General features: G+C 48.0%; 1 protein-coding gene across 1 annotated transcript in view; it reads right to left on the bottom strand.

The window, feature by feature from the left end:
* Window positions 1-5801: 5801 nt before the first annotated feature.
* Tgm3 (transglutaminase 3) overlaps window positions 5802-18405 on the bottom strand; it is a 38356-nt gene continuing 25752 nt past the window's right edge. The window contains exons 9-13 of the mRNA XM_028878550.2: window positions 16922-17167; window positions 13059-13367; window positions 10384-10541; window positions 6914-7047; window positions 5802-6483 (exon numbers count right to left, since the gene is read on the bottom strand). Of these exons, the coding sequence (XP_028734383.2) occupies window positions 6396-6483; window positions 6914-7047; window positions 10384-10541; window positions 13059-13367; window positions 16922-17167 (935 nt within the window). The 3' untranslated portion in view covers window positions 5802-6395. The remainder of the gene's footprint in view (window positions 6484-6913; window positions 7048-10383; window positions 10542-13058; window positions 13368-16921; window positions 17168-18405) is intronic.

Raw genomic sequence — 18405 nt, 5'->3', positions numbered from 1 at the left:
AAGTGTTTGCCATTGAGTTTGACTGTACAATCTAATTCCTCTGCACTCTCTCCAGGCCTTGATATTCTGCCCCGAGGTTCTCCACTGAGCTGCTTTTTTGACTTAGAGAATCTCCTTTCCGGTTTCATTTCAGCTTGGCTTTTCTTCAGTATTTCTGTCTCTGTCGAGTTCTATTTTCACATACTGAATTGATTCCCTTATTTAATTCAGCTGTTTTTGTTCCCTGGATTCCCTTCAGGAGATTATTCATATCATTTTCAAATCTTCCACAAGTTTATTCATGTCCTTTATGAATTCTTTGAACATGTTTGTATTAGTTCTTTCAGATTCTTTGGAATTTCATCTAAGTCACTCTATTGGGGAGCAATACTTTGGGGTTAGAAAAAATTGTTCTCAGGGGACACCCTGTCTTGGTTGCTTTTCATGTGACTTGTGTTTTGCACTGAGGCTGGTCTGTCTCGGTGCATTAGTTTGCTGATTAAGTCTTTCTGGCGCACCTACGCTGAATGAGTGTTCGGCTTGGTACTTGGTGTTTCCCCGGCTTGCTAGATCTTGATTCAGTTCGTGTTGCTTGAAGATCAAAGAGGTAGCTGAGGCGACCATGGCCAAGGGTGGGAGAACCACTGACCTCTTTCTGTGTGTTAGAAGGGGGTGCTCCACACAGCCTCTAACCTCACAAGCCAGAGTGCACCCAGCATGGTGGGGGAGGCTGCGAGGTGGGATGACGTCACGGGTCCTCTGAGTTCATGAGCCTGGAGTACACAGAGCACAGGGAATGTGCACTGGGGACAGATAAGTTGCATGTCCTCTGACTTACCCCATTGGGGTGTGCTAGGAGCAGAGGGAATCTCACCAGCCTAGATGCACCTGGCGCTGTACTAGTGTGCACCAGGGTAAAGGGGTCTCACTGTTCTCACCCCATCAACTGGAGCATGTGGGGTGCCGGAGCATACTGTAGGGACGGTGGGCTCTGAATGCTCTAACCTCATCAGCCAGGATGAACAGTAGGGCGGAACTGTACACAAGGTGTGATGAAGAGCCGCATCCCCTGGCTCCCCAGCTGGACTTTACAGAGTGGCAGAGTGTGTACTGGGGCAATGGGTGCCAAGCCCTCTCCCCTCTCCAGCAGAGCTGTAGGTGGGGTGGTGAATGTGTGTGGTCGGGGTGGGGGTTTGGAGTCCTCTAATTCTTCAGCTGAGATATACTCAGGCTGGAAGGATGGTCAGGTTTCTCTTTAATGATATCCATCCCTTTAACAAGTATGGTTGCTTTCTATGTCCCACGCGTCTGCAGCCTTAAGCTCACACTCTTTCTCACCAAATGCATATTTTCTACTTATCTGTACTCCCTCGACAGGGATCTAAGAGCAATAAGCAACAATCATTTCACAGCCTGCAGAAAGCTCTGTCATGCATTTTTCCCTCCCCAGACAACTTGGTTTATCGCTTTTGAATCTATCCTCACTCAAATTTTCCAGACATGGGCAGAACGCAGCCGGAGCCTTTGTGAGAGTGTAGCATGGATGGATGGTCCCTAGCCAGTTCCCAGGAGAGTCCTCACTCTTCTCTGAAACGTCATAAGCCAGGCCTCTGCTGTCCACATTTCTTTGCAGTGCTGAACATCCACTAAATATTAATTACTGTCCTTGTAGTGCATTAGCAAACGAGTTTGTTTTAGCTTACGGTTTGAGGGTACAGTCTGCTATGGCTGGGAAGGGAAGAGAAGGACCAGCTCTGGCTGTGATGGCAGGGATGTGGGACAGCTGGCCCTGTGTGTCCCTCATCAGGAACATCTCATCTCTGTACGGAGGTGTGCGGCGTGCTCTGTTCAGCTTTCCTTTTCTTTAGTCCAGGATCCCCAGCCCATAGCATGTGACTGCCCGCACTCAGGGTGAGTCTTGGCCCTTCAGTTAAACCTCTCTGGAAAGGCCCTCACAGACATGCTCAGAGGTGTGGTGTGTCTCCTAGGTGGTCCAAACACTGTGAAGATACAGTGAAACGTAACCATCACACCCCCTTCCCGGCCGTTCCCCAGCACTAACCAGTATTTGGGTTTGTGGCTTGTGGTTATTTAAGTACTCACAGTGTCCTCTGTTTCCTACCTCTCCCCTACCACCCTCAGGACAGCTTCCCAATCGGCATGACCACAAGCTTGTAGAAAGCACAAAGCATTGCTGCTGAAGCCTCAGAATCTGACTGTAAGCAGGGACTCACTTACCACTGTCAGTCACAGAAATCTTTAATTTTATGGCCTGGTGATACCAGAAGGTCACATCATGCAGGATGAAACGTGCTGTTGTCACAGTAAAAACAAAAACAAAAACCCAAATCCTTCTTTAGAGTTAAACCCTTTCCCCACAGAATTCAAGCTGAAGCATAGGCCATCAGATTTACAGATGTATGTAATTCTCCACTAGGAGGTGTCTCGCTCCTATTTCTAAGGACTATAGCATACTGGGAAGAATACACTCCAATATATCCTCTGGGAGGAGTGGGGAAAGGGAATGGTCTACTTTAAAACAACAGCAAATCCTCTTATATTTTCACATAGTTAAGCTGTTTTAATGTTAACATTCTTGCATGAAATACTTTAATGTGTCTGCATGTGTTCAAATATTGAAATTTTGTTAGAAAGATAATCTGTTATAGATTGGCTATAAATGACCTGGCCCAGCAGGTTCTTCTTCAGTGACAGGGTTCTGAGAGAGAGGACCAGGAGGGAGAAGGTAAAGAGGATAGAAGATAGAGAAGATACAAAGCTTGGGACCCAGAGGTCTTTCATAAGCTATTTCTTATGTCAAGCAAGTTTATTAAGAAGTATAGCATCTTCTATATTATTTTCAGGGGGGAAATGGGACCGAGACAGGAGAAACCATCATGCAGTGGGACAAAGTCAGCATGAAGCTAATCAAACAATGTTGCACAGGGAGAACACAGGGCATCTCAAGGACATTGCAGACATGGACACTGTGGCTTAGGACTACGAACTCTAGCCCTGTATGGTGGGAAAGAGCAGAGAGGATTAAGGAAGCAGTCTGTCCTGGAGAAAGGCCTCTTCTTTACAAGGGATAATTCCTCCTATGCAAGTTTGAAGCTTCTCTTTGCCCCATGCAGGGTCAGGGGATGGGGACTTATTTGGTGGGTAATTTGGAAAGAACAATTAGATATGAAGGGTTCCATTTTCTTTTGGTGTTCTTGGCTTCTCTGGGTTTCCTGCAGGTCCTTGTCCCGCACTGCCCGTGTGTTGGGGGATACAGTTATGGCAGCTCGTGGTTACCTTTTTTGCTATTGTGATAGAAACTGTATGTATTAGGTTAGTGAAAGTCCATCTAGCTAACGGCCACACTTCCCAGCTGACCTGGTAGTTCTAGCCAGTGGGATGTGAGCAGACATAAAAATGTATAATTTCAAATGTCAACTGTACTGTTTTCTCTAAAATTTTTATCTTATGTATATGGATGTTTTCTGTGTGTCTGTCTGTGAACCACATGTGTGCCTGGTGCCTGTGGAGGCCAGAAGGGGGCGGTGGATCCCCTGGAACTAGATGGCTGTGAGCTAGCATGCAGTGGCTGGAAATCAAACCCACGTAGAAGAGCTGCAATTACTCTTGGCCACAGGGCCATCTCTCCAGCTCTGTTTTGTTCTTAAAATCGTTCAGAACCCAAATAGGGCAAGAAGTTTATTAGATTCATTTCTTAAGACACCTGTGCCTGAGTTGGACAGACACCTGGCACAGATTTTTTTTTTTTTTAATGCTACATCCCACCTTGAGGGTGGGAAGCCAATCATCATACTGGTGCTGGTTTCGATGTCTCTGGCCCCTGTACAGTACAGAGTCGGGCTTAAAGTGGGTAACTGGAAAACACAGATCACCTGGCACTTGAGGAGTCAGTCTAGACAAGCCTTCTGTGGGTGGGTGGTAATGAAAATCTCTGGGTTTTTCTATCGCTGGGGCTGAGGCACAGTCTCTAAGGTGGAATGAATATCCCTGTCCCTAACTCTAGGTGAAGGGTAGGCCCCAGGTCACTGGCAGAGAACGAGACAGAGTTTGCAGATAGAGACACAAACCTATCCTCCACCGCCGAAGACCTGCTCTGCAGCAGAGACTTAGGGCTCCACTGCCCTCAGCCGCCAGAGTCATGGCCAGGTGGCAGTCCTGGGGACAGCGTGGCTTGGGGAGCAAGTGTGGATACAGATTCTGTTGCTGGCCTTCCCCAAGGGATTGGGGTGTGGGAGCAGCTGGATCAGTGAGAAGAGGACAGTGTGGCTGAGCACGGCACGCTTGCTGATGTTTACTCACTGGTGGGGCAGGGGATGCCAACCTCCTGGACAGTGGACCTGGCTGACACCATCAGGAAAGCGCTTCTGTACTCTTCTGGGGACGTCAGAGACAGCGGGTGCACCTCTCGGACCAAAGCCACACTGCCTACGCCAGGCAGCGTGCACTGCACAAAGTTTGCACTTCGACACCAGCTCACAAAGGGGGTTCATGGCCACGTGGCATCAGTGCCAGCAAGAGTGGACTTTCGTCGTGATTCTATGACTTCCTCCCTGCTGTAACTCTTCAAGATCAGATAACAAGAAGGAAAAGGAGGAAGGCGAGGATGGCTTCTCCTTCGCAAGGTTGGAAGGAGCGGGCTTTGACCCAGATGTGAAGTGGCAGTTTCTGTTTAGAATGGACTGGTTCTTGAAATTTGGAAAAATGAAACAGAACGGCCTGAATGGGATTAGCCAGAACAAGGATGGGAGAACTATGGGGTCTGCTTGAGATTATTTCTGTTGTTTGAGATAGGGTCTCACTATATAGCCCAGTCTGGCCTTGAACTCATGATCCCCGTCACAACTTCCCTAGAGCTGGGAGTGGAGGCATGTGCGCAGTTGCTGGGGGTCATGCCGATGGGCAAAAGCTGAGGCGTCATCTGAGTTTGTATGGTCTGGCTTGCTGACAAGGCTGACCGCAGGCTAGCCCAGGGGAGTGCTATAGTTCTGATGCAGTTTTTACTGGAGGCTCATGAACCAGACGCCCAGTTCTCAGTGTGGCTATGCTAAGAGGCCAGGCAGCGCTTTGGGAAAGGGCTACTGGGCAGCCGTTAGAGGTGCTGCTTTCAGGAGGGGTAAGCAGTTCTTAGGAGACCCTGAGTTACGAGAGTGGACTGTTACAATGCACAGGGACTGGCCTCGCCCCACTCTCTGGCCTCCTTTCTTACTGCGTGACTTTTTCTTCTTGCCCTCTGCCATGAAGTCACTATCAGAGCCACGACTGTGCTCTTGGGACTTTTAGCCCTCCCAACTGTGATCAGAATAACCCTCTTGTTTGGGTATTGTCCAGCCTCAGGCATTTTGCTAGAGCAACAGGAAGCAGACTAATGCAGCAGGGAAGAGCCCTGGGTGAGCAGGGCCTGCTCTACCTGAAGTTTACTGAAAGTGCTTACTTGGAAGTCCTTTCTCTCTCTGATGCATGCCCAAAGGTCCTACTGGAGTATTCTAAGCACGCACAGTGGTTAGAACCCGTCATGATGAGGATCTCCCTTCCAAGGCAACCTCACATAATTTGGACATTACATTAGGAAGTTTGAATTGGCTTGCAGTGTTTTTCTGTTTTTGCTCTTGAAGTCACCAAGACCAACACATTCCCCATGGACACTGATACACAGCAGACAAGGCCACCTCGTCCAGGCCCTTCTCTAGATGACCTCAGCCCCTCCTCCTCCACCACCTGAGGTAAAGTAGTCTGATGGAATTGGCATTGTATGATTGCACTACTTAACATTTATTTTGATTATAAGGATGGAATCGGCATTGTATGATTGCACTTGTTTAACATTTATTTTGACTGTAAGGATGGAATCGGCATTGTATGATTGCACTTGTTTAACATTTATTTTGACTGTAAGGATGTGAGTGCTGTGGTATGTGATAAACTACTCCTTGTATTCCATGGAGTCTGAGGGGGAAACAGCTATCCCAATTGCAGGCTGGGGATCAGCGAACAGTCCGGGCTGGCTTCTTCCCAGGATACGTTGAGTTCCTAGGGTAGGTGCTGCTCTGTCGCAGCATTGATGGGTGTGAGAGATCAACAGGGTTAAAGGGCTCACAGAATAGGCATCTCCATGGGAAGCAATTGGGGAAATGTGCAAAAAATGGTCAAGTCCTAGACCAGGGTGGACCTGGCCTAGCTTGAGGTGAAGGGGGTTGGGTAGGAGCTTGCTAGAAGTCCATGTCTGGCAGCCATGGGGACACAGAAGGCTTCTCAAGCTGGACAGTATAGTTTCGCTCCCCAGGAGAGCCCTGTCTGGTCTGTGTTACCCAAGTTTGTGGGAGTGCCGCTGGGTCCTTCACTCGGCCACCTCAATGGACAGCATGGCCTTGATGGCAGGGAATCTGTCGCAGGAAAAGTCAGGCGACCAGTTGCTTGACGCCACTCCGGGTGGGGAGAATCTCAAATCGGATCCGGGACTTCTCCTTGGGGCGCAGGGCTGGCACACTGATGGGGAAGCACACAGGTTAGTGTTGACATGAGATCCAGAGGCCTCGGGCTACACGGGCCATATAGGATTCCAAGTTCTGTTCTCGTGGTGTCCGGCAAAGCCATCGCTTCTTCACCTCCCTCTAGCTGCCTCTCTGATGACCTGGGTCCCTTCAGGTCTGTGACATCCGGTTGGGGAGGGGGCAGGGAGTCTTAGCATCTCCCAAATAAAGCCATAAAGATCAGATTTTTAGCACTGGCAATCAGGACTTCAAGTTTGATGAACTCCAAGCCAAACGCAAATGCAGATCCTTGGGTACCAAGCCCCACAAAGAATGAAGATTGGAGGCCAGAAGGTGCTCTGCCTGTCCTTCCTAAAGGCACATGGCAGGCCTTCCCGTCCCACTCCTGGTCATTCCCACAAAGCTGCTTAGGCCTGGGAACTTACTCGATTTTGAGGTTGCCACGTAGCAGGCCGCTGCCCTCCACCATCAGCACACAGTTCTTCACTGGCTCATCCAGGGGGTTGGAGAAAAGCATCTGCACATTCAGAGGCTTCTGCACCTGAGCCTGCTCCAGCGCCTGCAGGGAGGGTCCATGAGTCAGCATGCTAGTGTGTGGCCCTGCCTGCTACCCTGTGAGAGCTGAGCGCGATGATGGGGTGAGAGAGAAGTATCGCCTAGGATGTAGGAGGGAAGGCTGTTTCATTCAGCCCCAAGTGTCAGGTGATCTCCTAACCCCCATGTGGGGCACCAAGACATGACTATCACCCCTACACTGTGTATGGGAAACAGATCCAGAAGGAGACCTTTGCCGCCCTCTGTGACTGGAAGCATAATGAGACAAATTCACAACCCCAGCTCGGTTCATCCTGAATGGGCAGCTCCTGCTTCTGAAGACAGCCCACTGCCAGCTACTGTTCTGTTCTTGAACCTCTGGGTTTGTTTTTTTTTTTCTTAAGAAAAAAATTTATTTTATTTATTTTTATTTAGTGTGTGTGTGTGTGTGTGTGTGTGTGTGTGTGTGTGTGTGTGTGTGTGTGTTTCTGGCCTTTCAGGAGGCTAGAAAAGGACCTCAGATCCCCAGAGCTGGAGTTAAAGGTCATTGTGAGCACCTGACATCATTCTGGGAACCAAACATGGTAAGAACAGTATCTTTTAACTGCCATCTCTCCAGTCCCTTTATTGGTTGTTTCTCTTCTTTCTTTCTTTCTTTCTTTCTTTCTTTCTTTCTTTCTTTCTTTCTTTCTTTCTTTCTTTCTTTCTTTCTTTCTTTTCTTTCTTTCTTTCTTTCTTTCTTCCTTTCTTCCTTCCTTCCTTCCTTCCTTCCTTCCTTCCTTCCTTTCTCTCTCTCTCTCTCTCTCTCTCACTCTCTCTCTCTCTCTTTTACCCTTAAAGCCATTCCTTGGAGATGCCACAGGTACTGAGGATAGACCGAAGACTCCTGAGGTGGCTCAGATACAGGCTCACAGCCATGGTCCCTTCTGTGCTTGATCACAAGAATTGGGGCAAACAGGCCATTTTTCTGTGGTGACACCCAGGCTGCCAATTTTCTTCTCAGCTTTGGGAGCCCAGACAATTCCTATGTGTCACATTGTGGTCTTGGCAGGGCTCCAGCACTGACCAGGCTGGAGTTACAGGGGATGACAGCATGATTTGGGGTCATATAAGCAACACAAACTACTTATTCACCCCAAAAGGTGGAGGCTGTCATTTATCCGATAAGCATCGGTCTTGAATCTGGGCAGACATAGCCAGCAAAGAGGGATAATTACTTATCTCTCCCCTTTTAGCTAGGAACAAATGATATCATGGAAAAAGGAAGAGAATGTTTTGGAAATGGATGTTGAAAGTGTGTGGCAGGCAGATTTCTCTCTTTCCTTTTTTTGAGAGCCGATGGAGATTGCTGGGTTTGTGAGTTTGGTTTATTTTTTTCCCTTGTCATTAGTGCTCATGGCTGCCACAGTATGGTGTCAAAGGCCAAGTTCAAACTCATTTGATAGCTTGGGAAACTCACGCACTGGGAAAAAGAAGGGCTTTTCTAGTCCCAAAGCCTAGGCTATTTTTTGACAGACACTGTAACATATAACAATACATTGTGAGTAGGTGAAACATATTAAACACCACGATTACTGTAATTTTTCTCTTGGAACCCAAAGCATATGAAATAATTTGAAAAGAAAAGCATAGTTTTATGCTATTGGTGTATGATAATGCTACATAAATAGTACTTATTGACGTTAAATTTATGCATATGTATATTTATTTATCTTTATTGTTGTTTATTAACCGAGTCTATAAACGCACTCATTTATATTTTCAAGTACCTGTTTCTTCATCTTCATGGTTATGTATTAGCCCAGCTCTATAAATGCATCCAGCAGACTGGATATGGAACACTAGGCATGAATTTGAAGGTTCTCACCCCTTTGGAAAAATATTCAGATTTTCTTTCTGAGCCCATGCTCTAAGGTCCCATGTTAATTACCAATCAGTACTAGATGAGACAACAGAATTTACCCAGAATATTATCTTTTTTATAGACTAGATTTCTTTTATGAGTTTAAAACTCTGATACTGCTCTGAGTGAGCCACACATTGACTTATTTAGTGGACAAAATGTCCATGGTTCCTAGAAGCTCACAATAGGAGAGGATGTGTCTGAGAGAAGGAAACTTGGGTGTATCTTATAAAAAGACCCAAGGAAACTCGGTATGGCCTACTTCTTGACTGCATGAAGTGATAAAGATGTTATAGTTATCTTTAAAGATAAATTAGACATCATATGGAAATCTAAAAAATGTCGAGCAAAATTGAATATGATATATGAATAAAAGATGACTATACGGATGTTTGAGGATTAGGGAGTAAAATGGGGAAAACTAACTTAATTTAAATGCTTATCGTTTTTGTGGCAAAATGTTTTTTATAGCTGGGCTGGTCACTGCCCAGCGTTGTTGTCCAGCTTAGGGAGTTGGAGACAACACTCAGCTGTCCATCATATGGGACATCATATGAGAGCTTCTTGGAAATGCCTTGTAAAGCCAGAGAGGCTGCGCCACGCAGGGGCCATGCAGGGACTGACCACAGCTCCCCTCTGGAAGGGAGGAAGGGCGGGCCCAGTTCTGCTGCAGCTGTGACCCCTGGAGGGTGCTGCTTCTGTTTTGTGAAGTTTATGTGGTAAGATGACCCCAGAATGGCAGCAACACCCGCTCTCCTGGCATTGATTACCAGACAAGGGAACCAATTGTTCCACAAGGTATGCTTTTAGCTGGGACGAACGTCTAGAATGTTCTGAGGGTGTGTCATTGGTGACCAGGCCTGACTGTGAAGACCTGTCAAGAGAGGCCACCCTGAGGAAGTGACACCCTGCAAGGGGAGTGTCTTCTCCTCCCTCTGACAGAGTTGGAGCAGCAGACTCAGCGAAAGGACTTGCACTCCTCCCAGGCTGGTAAATAGTGGAGCCCAGATAGAAGGCCAAGGTTGGAACCACTGCCCCCCAATGACTGTCCAGTCCCTGAGGTGGGACCACCGCTGTCCTGAAACACAGCTGGACCAAACAGGACAGCAAAAGGTTAGCTGCACAGGGAAATGGGGGCCTGCATCAGAGGGGACACCCTGGGTCCCCTGTCTTGACACCAGGGACCCTCGGAGCTATGGGCAGCTTAGAAGAGGTGGGACCAGGGCTGACACAATTACCTGGATCCTATACAATGAGCACTTGGGAAGCCGGCAGTGGGATTGTACAGGAAGAGACAAACACTATATACAGATACAGTAGGTGAAGGGTGGCCCGATCCACACGAGGCTCGTGTGTATACCCCCAGGGAAACCCAGCCTTTTCTGCTTGCTTCCTGGTGTCTAGTGGTGTTCCTAGGACAGGCTTGTCTGGGGGAGGCACCCCTCCCCATCCTCTTACCTCCAGGGTCAGGGTGGGGTTGTCTAGGATGACATCCCTCTCCACCACCACCTCAGCCTCATCTGTCACCTTGCATACGGCTGTGATCCGGATCATGTTGTCTGCTTTCAAGTATCTCTCGTACTGAGAATATGCAATCTTCATAGGATGCTGTATTTCTGAAAGGAGGAGCGGGGAGTGGGTGGACTGAGGGTGAACATGAGCTCTGAGCTCGTCCTTAGAACTGAGTTGGTGGTGGGTGGTGGGCTGAGCTGGCAGAAGGGTCTGTATGTAGCCTATTTGCTTTCAAAGTCTTTATGGCTCAGGCCTTGTGGGGTTTGTGTATATGTTTTTGTTGGTTCTCCTTTGGATTTTAGCAGTGTGTGTGTGTGTGTGTGTGTGTGTGTGTGTGTGTGTGTGTGTGTGTGTGTTTTCAAGAATAGGGACCGAGGAGGTGCCAGGATGCAAGCCAACAAGCAGATTCCGAAAAGGGGGGACTTTGAAGGCTGGGGGACAGATGCCCCTCCTAGGCCTGGGAAATGCCAGAGGATGTGTTTCCTTTGAAGGGACGGGGAAGAACAGGGATGCTGAGCTATTGCCCAATGGCAGCAGCAATGAGGATGACAACAGAAATGACTAGGAAGGGAGGCCAAGGCACTGGCACACACATGTCTCAGTTCCCCCAGTCATCTAGTAAGCTGCCACTCTAGTGGGACAGTGTCCCCGACTTCCTTCCTGTCTGGGCACCCCCTCTTCAAAGCTGTCCACACACTCGGAAGGCACAGCTTTAAAGACTGTGCCCTGTTTTCTAAAACATCTCACTCCTCTTGTGCTTCCCAACAAAAAATCCTTCCATGGCTTCTTGCTGCCTTAGGGATGAAATTCAGACCCCCAACTTGTCCCTGCCCCAACTGTGCCAAAGGCACCTACCTCTTCCTTAAAAAACACTTCACACTTTCTTATCACTCTCCATATAAACCAGGGATGTTTCCACCACACTTGGACTTGTAGATTTTCCCCTCAATGGAACTTCCTCCTCTGGCTTCTCTCTGGGCTCAAAGACCCTCTCTGTGGCGCTGGGGACAGGACCCAAGCAAGGCCTTGTGCATGCTAAGCTCACACCCTACCAGTGAGGCACACTTTCACCCCACTCTCCCAACACTGCGGGGGTTGGGGTTGGGGTGGGGAAGTAGGGGGATGGGGGCATGGGGGTTGGGGGAGGGTTGCGGGAATTTCTCCTTCCTTCAGATGGTCTGGGCACTGCTCTCCTTCCCGCGGTTGCTCTTGGTGGCCTGGGGGTAAGGCAGCTAACTGACTAGGAGAGAGCTTCTTCTGCTTGTACTCCTGAGGGAGCTGGCTGGAGCCGGAGAGGGGTATCCCTGGATCAGTTGATCCAGTCTCCTCAGTGGTCCACCTCTGAGGCTCAGGAAGGGAAGGAGACTTATCCAGAACATGCCTGCGCATCGGGATTCCAGGACCACTTCACCTGCCTCCTCCCTGCTTCCATTCTACTCTGCTGTCTTTTCCAGAGGATTAAAACATTTTTTTTTTTGCATACAGAATATTTCTGGCCTACAGAAACAGGTCTTCCTGTGCCAGAGATTGTATCTTTGGTGGAGATTTTGTCTAGCATTCAGGATACCCTGAGTCCCATCCCTAGGTCTCCCTGCACCGAAACAAAAAGTCTCCTTTTTTTAAGCATCAGAGGTAAATAATAGCAACAGTTTCTCCTGATACTGAAATTTCTGCTGGGAGAGGAACTGTGAAGGGATGCTGCCTTTCAGTGGAGGTAACATGGCTCAATTTCTCTTGGAGTTCTTTCAAGAGAGGCTGTATAATTAATCAGTTTCTATTAATTCCTGATGTGAAGCAAAGAACAACCCCACCCTTGTCAATCTGCTTTGTCAGCCCAAACTTTCCATAACAGCTCAAGGATTTTGCCAGTGTGGGCACACCTGTGTTCTAATCCCACAGAATCAACCTCCCCCTGCTCCACCCTGTCCCCATCCCATCTGTGCTGCCTGGAGCAACAACGAACCTCCCAAAAGCTCAGATCTCCAAGAAAACCCGTCACTGTCATCGGGAGTCGAGAAACTACACTCAGACCTTGGAAGCTACGGACAACACAGGGCAAGGATTTAAGAGCCTGGGGTCTATCGCAGGCCACCCAAGGCCAGACTGACCACGGGACTGGGGGATGAAATCAGGGTAGCAACAATAAGACCCAGCCAACATGAGGTGGCATTGGGTTTAACATCAGGAAATCAAGGACCAAGATCTCATCATTGGCCCATAGCCACTATGGCACAAGCAAGTCACAAGTCTCTGAAGCCTCATGGCAGCCTCTGTAACACAGGTCTTGAAATCCATCCCGTTTAGAAGGTCAGATAAGGTCACACTCACTGTGAAAACTGTGCAGGGTAGCACAAACCTGCACGGGACATCGTTCTGTGGCTATGAACTACCAAGGCCTCCCTTCTTCCTTTGCTAGGGTGTAATAAATATGCAGTTAACACCACATCGACTGGCTTTGCTCGCAGGATTAGCAACTTCCAGAACATTAGAACTAAGGCTTACCCATGGAGGCCATTCATTATTCTTCCCATAGTCACCTGACTCACCCTAAGCCCAGCAGGAAACTTTCAGTGGTCAGCCTCTTAGATTCACTGAGTCCCACCAACGAGAGGATGAGTTACCTTCCTCGGGATCCAAGGATATTGTGGCAGAGTCCTTCCATACTTCGTGGACAAGGGTGCCGTTGTAGACGATGGTCCAGGCCGTCATGTTCACGGTCACTGTCTTCCTATCTGTAGTCAGGTTTTTGAGTATCAAGGCCAGACTGACTTCTTTGCCCACTGCCAGCACACCGGTGACCTTGAACTTCCCGGAAATGCTGGGTGCCCCTTCCTCGCCTGCCACATCTCTCCTAGATGTTGGGTCTATAGATGCATTAGGCTTAAGTTTGCCCAGAGCCTTTTGATGCACTCGTCTTTCCTCATTGGAACCTGTGTGTTGGCGAAAGAAGAACAAGACAAGACAAGACACCTCAGGGATGTGGCTGCGATTCGGACAGTGGACAGTATGACCCTCCTGGGAAGTGACCTAGAGCTAACACCGACACCCTTCTATAGGCCCAAGCTGCTCCTGGCAAGTGTCTGGTCTCCACTGACCCTTAGTATGAGGCTTCTAGAACAGCCAGTCCCTGGTCCTTTTCCAATCAAGTCTACACTGTCAGGAAGCTGCAGGGAAAGCTGGCTTGGTTTCTGCAAACAAGTACTATGGGGCCTCATCATTTCTTTGTTTTCAGTTCGATTTCTTTTATTTTCTACCTTCCCCCATTCTCCCTCCCCCATCCCTCCTTCCTTCCCTCCCTCCCTCCCTCCTTCTTTTTTTCCCCTCCCTCCCTCCCTCCCTCCCTCCCCTCCCTTCCTTCCTTCCTTCCATCTCTTTCTCACTTTTCTCTTTCTTTGGATGAAAGGTCTTTTGTGAGACGTGAAGAACAAACCGATCATTTAAAGACAAATGGCAAAACCAAGCTGAGGAGACTTCGAATGACTCCATAAGCAAAACCAAAGTTATGAGAAAGAACTTCAGAACACTGCCCATGTTTTCCTGCCTTGTGTTTAGAGGCACTTTGGGAGTCAGGAGGTGACACTTTTGTCTGGGCAGGTCAACAAGAATTTCCTGTGCCTGATACGGTTCCAAGTCATGACTAGTCAGAACTGCTGAGAAATTTGGAGTCGCAAAACTGCAAGGGCTAAGATAAGAGGGTGCATTTCCTGACTCAGCCCCAGGCTACAGGGCGGCCAATTCCGCCAGCGGAGGCTGTGCATGGAGAGCGCTGGCGGCACCCTAATGGCTTGTGGCACACCGAGACCAGAGCCGGGGTTAACTAAACAGTTCACCTCTGACTCTCTGCCTTGACCTGAAGGCATAGGTACCATACGGCAGAAGATCCTGGCTTCCCAAGAAGATTGAAGAATGATCGCGTTGGCATTTGTGGGCCATGCTGGTGGCCTCTAGGCTCTCCCCAACCAACTTGTGAAAATTTCAAGGTAAACCAGAAGGCTTAAGATGAGTGCTCTCCGAGTTAGTGAGTCCTTTCCATGAATTATGCAAAGTTCCTGGCAGGGACTTCAGAGGCGCATGCATCTAAGAGCAGCTACTGGTTGGGACTACTCTGGAGTTGGGATGAGGAAAGGGAGGGAGGGACTCATCTCTAGGGATCTGGAGCCTAGTCTGAGGATCCTCCCCTGTACCCTACTGCAAGAAGGTAGCTAGATTACCAGGCTTGAGAGCTCCTGGAGGGCCAGGTTCCTCTGGACGCCCTTCCATTCTCTAGCTGAGCTGTCGGTCCACACCCAGGGCTGAAGGCTGTGCGGAGCTTCTGAACCTCTGCGCCTGGGACCTTGAAGCAGGCGTTTGCACAAGGATGTTCCCGAGCCTATATAGGTCACCTGCTGAGCTTACTCAAGACTAATCTTCCTGCTGCTGTTTTCCCACCACAGTATTGCTATTGTGTAAATGCTTAGCAACCCATTTTATGAGCTTTTCCTGCCTGGGGCCCTCTGAGACCAACTGGCATCATTAGGCAAGAAGATCTGGGTAACTTCAGACAACTGCTCCATCCTGCTGTCTTGTGTGAGCTGAGGTACAGCCAGGAGGAGGTTGCTAGAACTCCAGAGATGCAGATCAAAGTCCGAGAGTAATATGGAATCTCACAGGCTCGTAAAGCCAGGTGAACAGCACCTGAACAAAACAGTCCATGGAAAGGCATTATTCCAGACATCCAAATGATTGGAGATCACCATCCTAGTCATTAAGTCCTTCCTGTGTGCCAAGCACTGTACTTGGCACTTGTGTGCATTTTTGTATTGAGGCACGGCTAGTCTCATTTTACAGGCAAAGGGGCAAGAGAATCGGAGATCCTACAAAGCCTGTTCTAAGTGGTAGGCAGGACTGAGAGTCATCCTTCTGTTCTGACTTATTTGTTTCCTGTTCTCTACACTTGTTTTACACCGTGACATTGGAAATACCAGTCTGGCACCTTCCTCTCCAGGGATGCCATCTGCTGTATTTTATGTACAGGGTACCTGGAGTAGGCACCCAGACAGTAGGCACTCAGAAAGTTGTCAGAATCAAAATAGAGTCACCTATTGTGTCGACCGTAACAAAAATAAATAGATAAATGAAGCTGGGAGGTTACAAATGGAGAGTCCTTTTGCATACATGCCTGATGGTTGCTCTGGCCAAAGACTGCCCGAGCCATGGGTTTCTACAGAGGCCACAAACGTAACTCAACACAAAAGAACCACAAGGACATCAGCCCAGCAATTTTTGGCTCAACCTTGCACCGCTACCAACCTTGGTTATTAATCACCGTGGCCAGAAAGTACTGTCTCACATCATCTGATGTGATCTTCTTCACTTCTGCCTCTGAAAGCGTTCTCTTTACCTCAGGCCCTTCGAACAGACTGACAGTTTTCTACAGCGCGCATGTTCTTCCAATATTCTACCATTCTCAAATAAGTGTGTTTCGGTTGCAGAGACTCTCACTGGGAGGTTTTGTTTTTTTATATTGACAGATTCAGCAGGGCTTTGGAGGATGTCTCCTGGAGTCAGTTTTCTCCTGTGAACTCTGGCCAGCACCTACAGCCACTCACTAGTTGTCAGAGATCTGGTCTGGTTCTAGGAGCACTGTAGGCACATTTCCAAGGGCACTTTTTTTTTTGCTCCTCCTCCCAGAAATTGACTACGAAAATCAACCAAGTCAACTATTTCCAAAAACTCTGGAAAGAGTGAAATATCAACCCGCTGGAGAGCAGAGTGCCCGTGGCCTGCTAGAGCAACTGCTTAGTTACTCTGGGCTGTTTCTAAAGTTGAACTGCATCTTTAAACGGAAGGCTTTTGTTGCCATTGAGAACTACTATACTCCTGCTTCCCAAAGCAACTTCTGAGTAATAAATCTAGGAGAGATAAGACAGCTTCATAGCACATGGCCTTCCAAGGCGACTGTAGGAGACCAGGAGTAGACAGATGATGAAGATTTCAGGTACCATGGCATTAGCCTCCTCATTTAATCATTGTACCCCTGGGCTTCTTAGGGGATGGAACTGTAAATGTATATGGCACAAGCCCACATTCCTGAGTTTCTTTGTCTATTTCTTTGTTGAAATGGCATTTTCTGTCTATGTTCTGGGAGATGAGGAAAATGGACTGACAGAGAAATGTGTCCCAAAGCCCCGAGAACCACGACTCTCTCTGTGATGTTCAATCATAGTGACATCAGTTCAGCTGTGCAGTTGAGAAAGGAACACATCTGGAGGGGGGCTGGGCTTACAGCTGTCTGTGCTCCGTAGTAGCTAACTGTCCTTGATGTTGCTGTCCCCGTTGAAAAAAGCAGTTGAGCACTTGATGGTAGAGAGACCCCCTACCGTTTGGGCAGAACTGACTGAGATGTAGGGGTGTTGGGTAAAGGCTTTTTTTCCCTTGCCACTCCCTGAGCTGTCCACCCGTCACTGAGTTCCATGTGGCATTACTCCGTCAGCACCGATCTTACCTTCTGGATACTTATACTTGTCTGTGACATCCAAGCGAGAGTTGCTGCCCACGGCCTTGGTGCTGATGTATTTGCCGATGGAGTGAGTGTCCAAAGAATTCTGCTTCTGGCTGCCATTCCTGCTATTATAGATCCAGGTGATGCGGTCCGCGTTCACCTCCGCGAAGATGAAGATCATGTCAAAATTCAGGTTTATATCACCTTCTCGGATGCCGTTCACCGAAGCAGGACCACACTGGAACACACCTGGTGGCCAAGATGCAAAGTCTGGATGCAGCAGACAATGGCTAAGCTCATCCTCTCCAGCCTGCCTAGGAACTGACTCTGAGGGCCTGCTGCCGACATGTCAGTCCTCTGCCTCCACTCCAGCCAAGCTTCAGCCCTGACTGTGACCCTTCGGTATGGCACAGAGCAGCTACCCATCACCATCATTCTATACCAAGTCCCTGGTCCAACTCCACTTAAGACAGGCTGAACTGTATGTCCTATACGTGTGTCACCTGAGCTGACCCCCTGATGTTAGCCCAGTCTGGCTGTGAAGTGCTGCTTTTCTAAATCACTGTAGCCCAAAGGCTCACTGACCTTCCGTTTCTAGAAGTCTTTCCTGAACATCTAGTGCATGGGATCCCTTACTCCTCTGAGTCCTAACCCCACCCTTCACTTTTCTCCTCTAGGGGTCAGCACAGGTAGATTATTTGGCTAGACAAAGATAGACATATAGAGAAACACACACACACACACACACACTATATATATATATATATATATATATATATATATATATATATATATACATACACATGTTTACAAAACTAACAAAAATATGCACACATAACTTTTTATACACAGGGGACAGGGTGACCCAGAATTTTTTTAAACCATAAATCACAGGAAGTAAATTTGATATCCTGGCACACTCGAGACATTTAGCGGGTCAACAGTTAGTCTTCTCAGTCCTGATATTTTACTTTATTCTCCTTTCTATTCTGTCTTGTTTTCACTTCTTGACATGGTCACAATTCATCAACTCGATTTTATAACTGCTTACAAGTTGCACTGAAAAGTCTAAAAAACAGTGGCTAGAAAATATCCAAAAGGTTCCCCTCCAGCCCCAAATGTTCGACATTCCACTTGTCTGTTAGAAAGGTCAGGTGTTATCGGGTAGGGTAAGGACATTAGGGGGACAGTAAGACTGAATTTTTATTCTGAGTCTTTTGATAACTATCTGAGCTACTCCGATGCTTTCAATTATATATGTATATTGTTTATATATACAATATATATTAGCTTATACTTTTTCTTTACTCTGAAAGAAACAACTCAAAATGAAGGTAACAGACAAGAAAGGCTTCTCTAGAGGTTAGAGGCAGAAGAAAAACTCCAGAGAGCCTGAGATCCATCTTTGATGGGAGAGAAGGAGGTAAGAGACAAAAATGAATGCACGGGTCTTGAGAAGGGGCAAGGCAGGCAGTGTAAAGGGGAGC

Source organism: Peromyscus leucopus, chromosome 4 (genome assembly GCF_004664715.2).
Source record: "Peromyscus leucopus breed LL Stock chromosome 4, UCI_PerLeu_2.1, whole genome shotgun sequence".
NCBI lineage: Eukaryota > Metazoa > Chordata > Mammalia > Rodentia > Cricetidae > Peromyscus > Peromyscus leucopus.
This window is presented reverse-complemented; position numbering and strand designations above follow the sequence as displayed.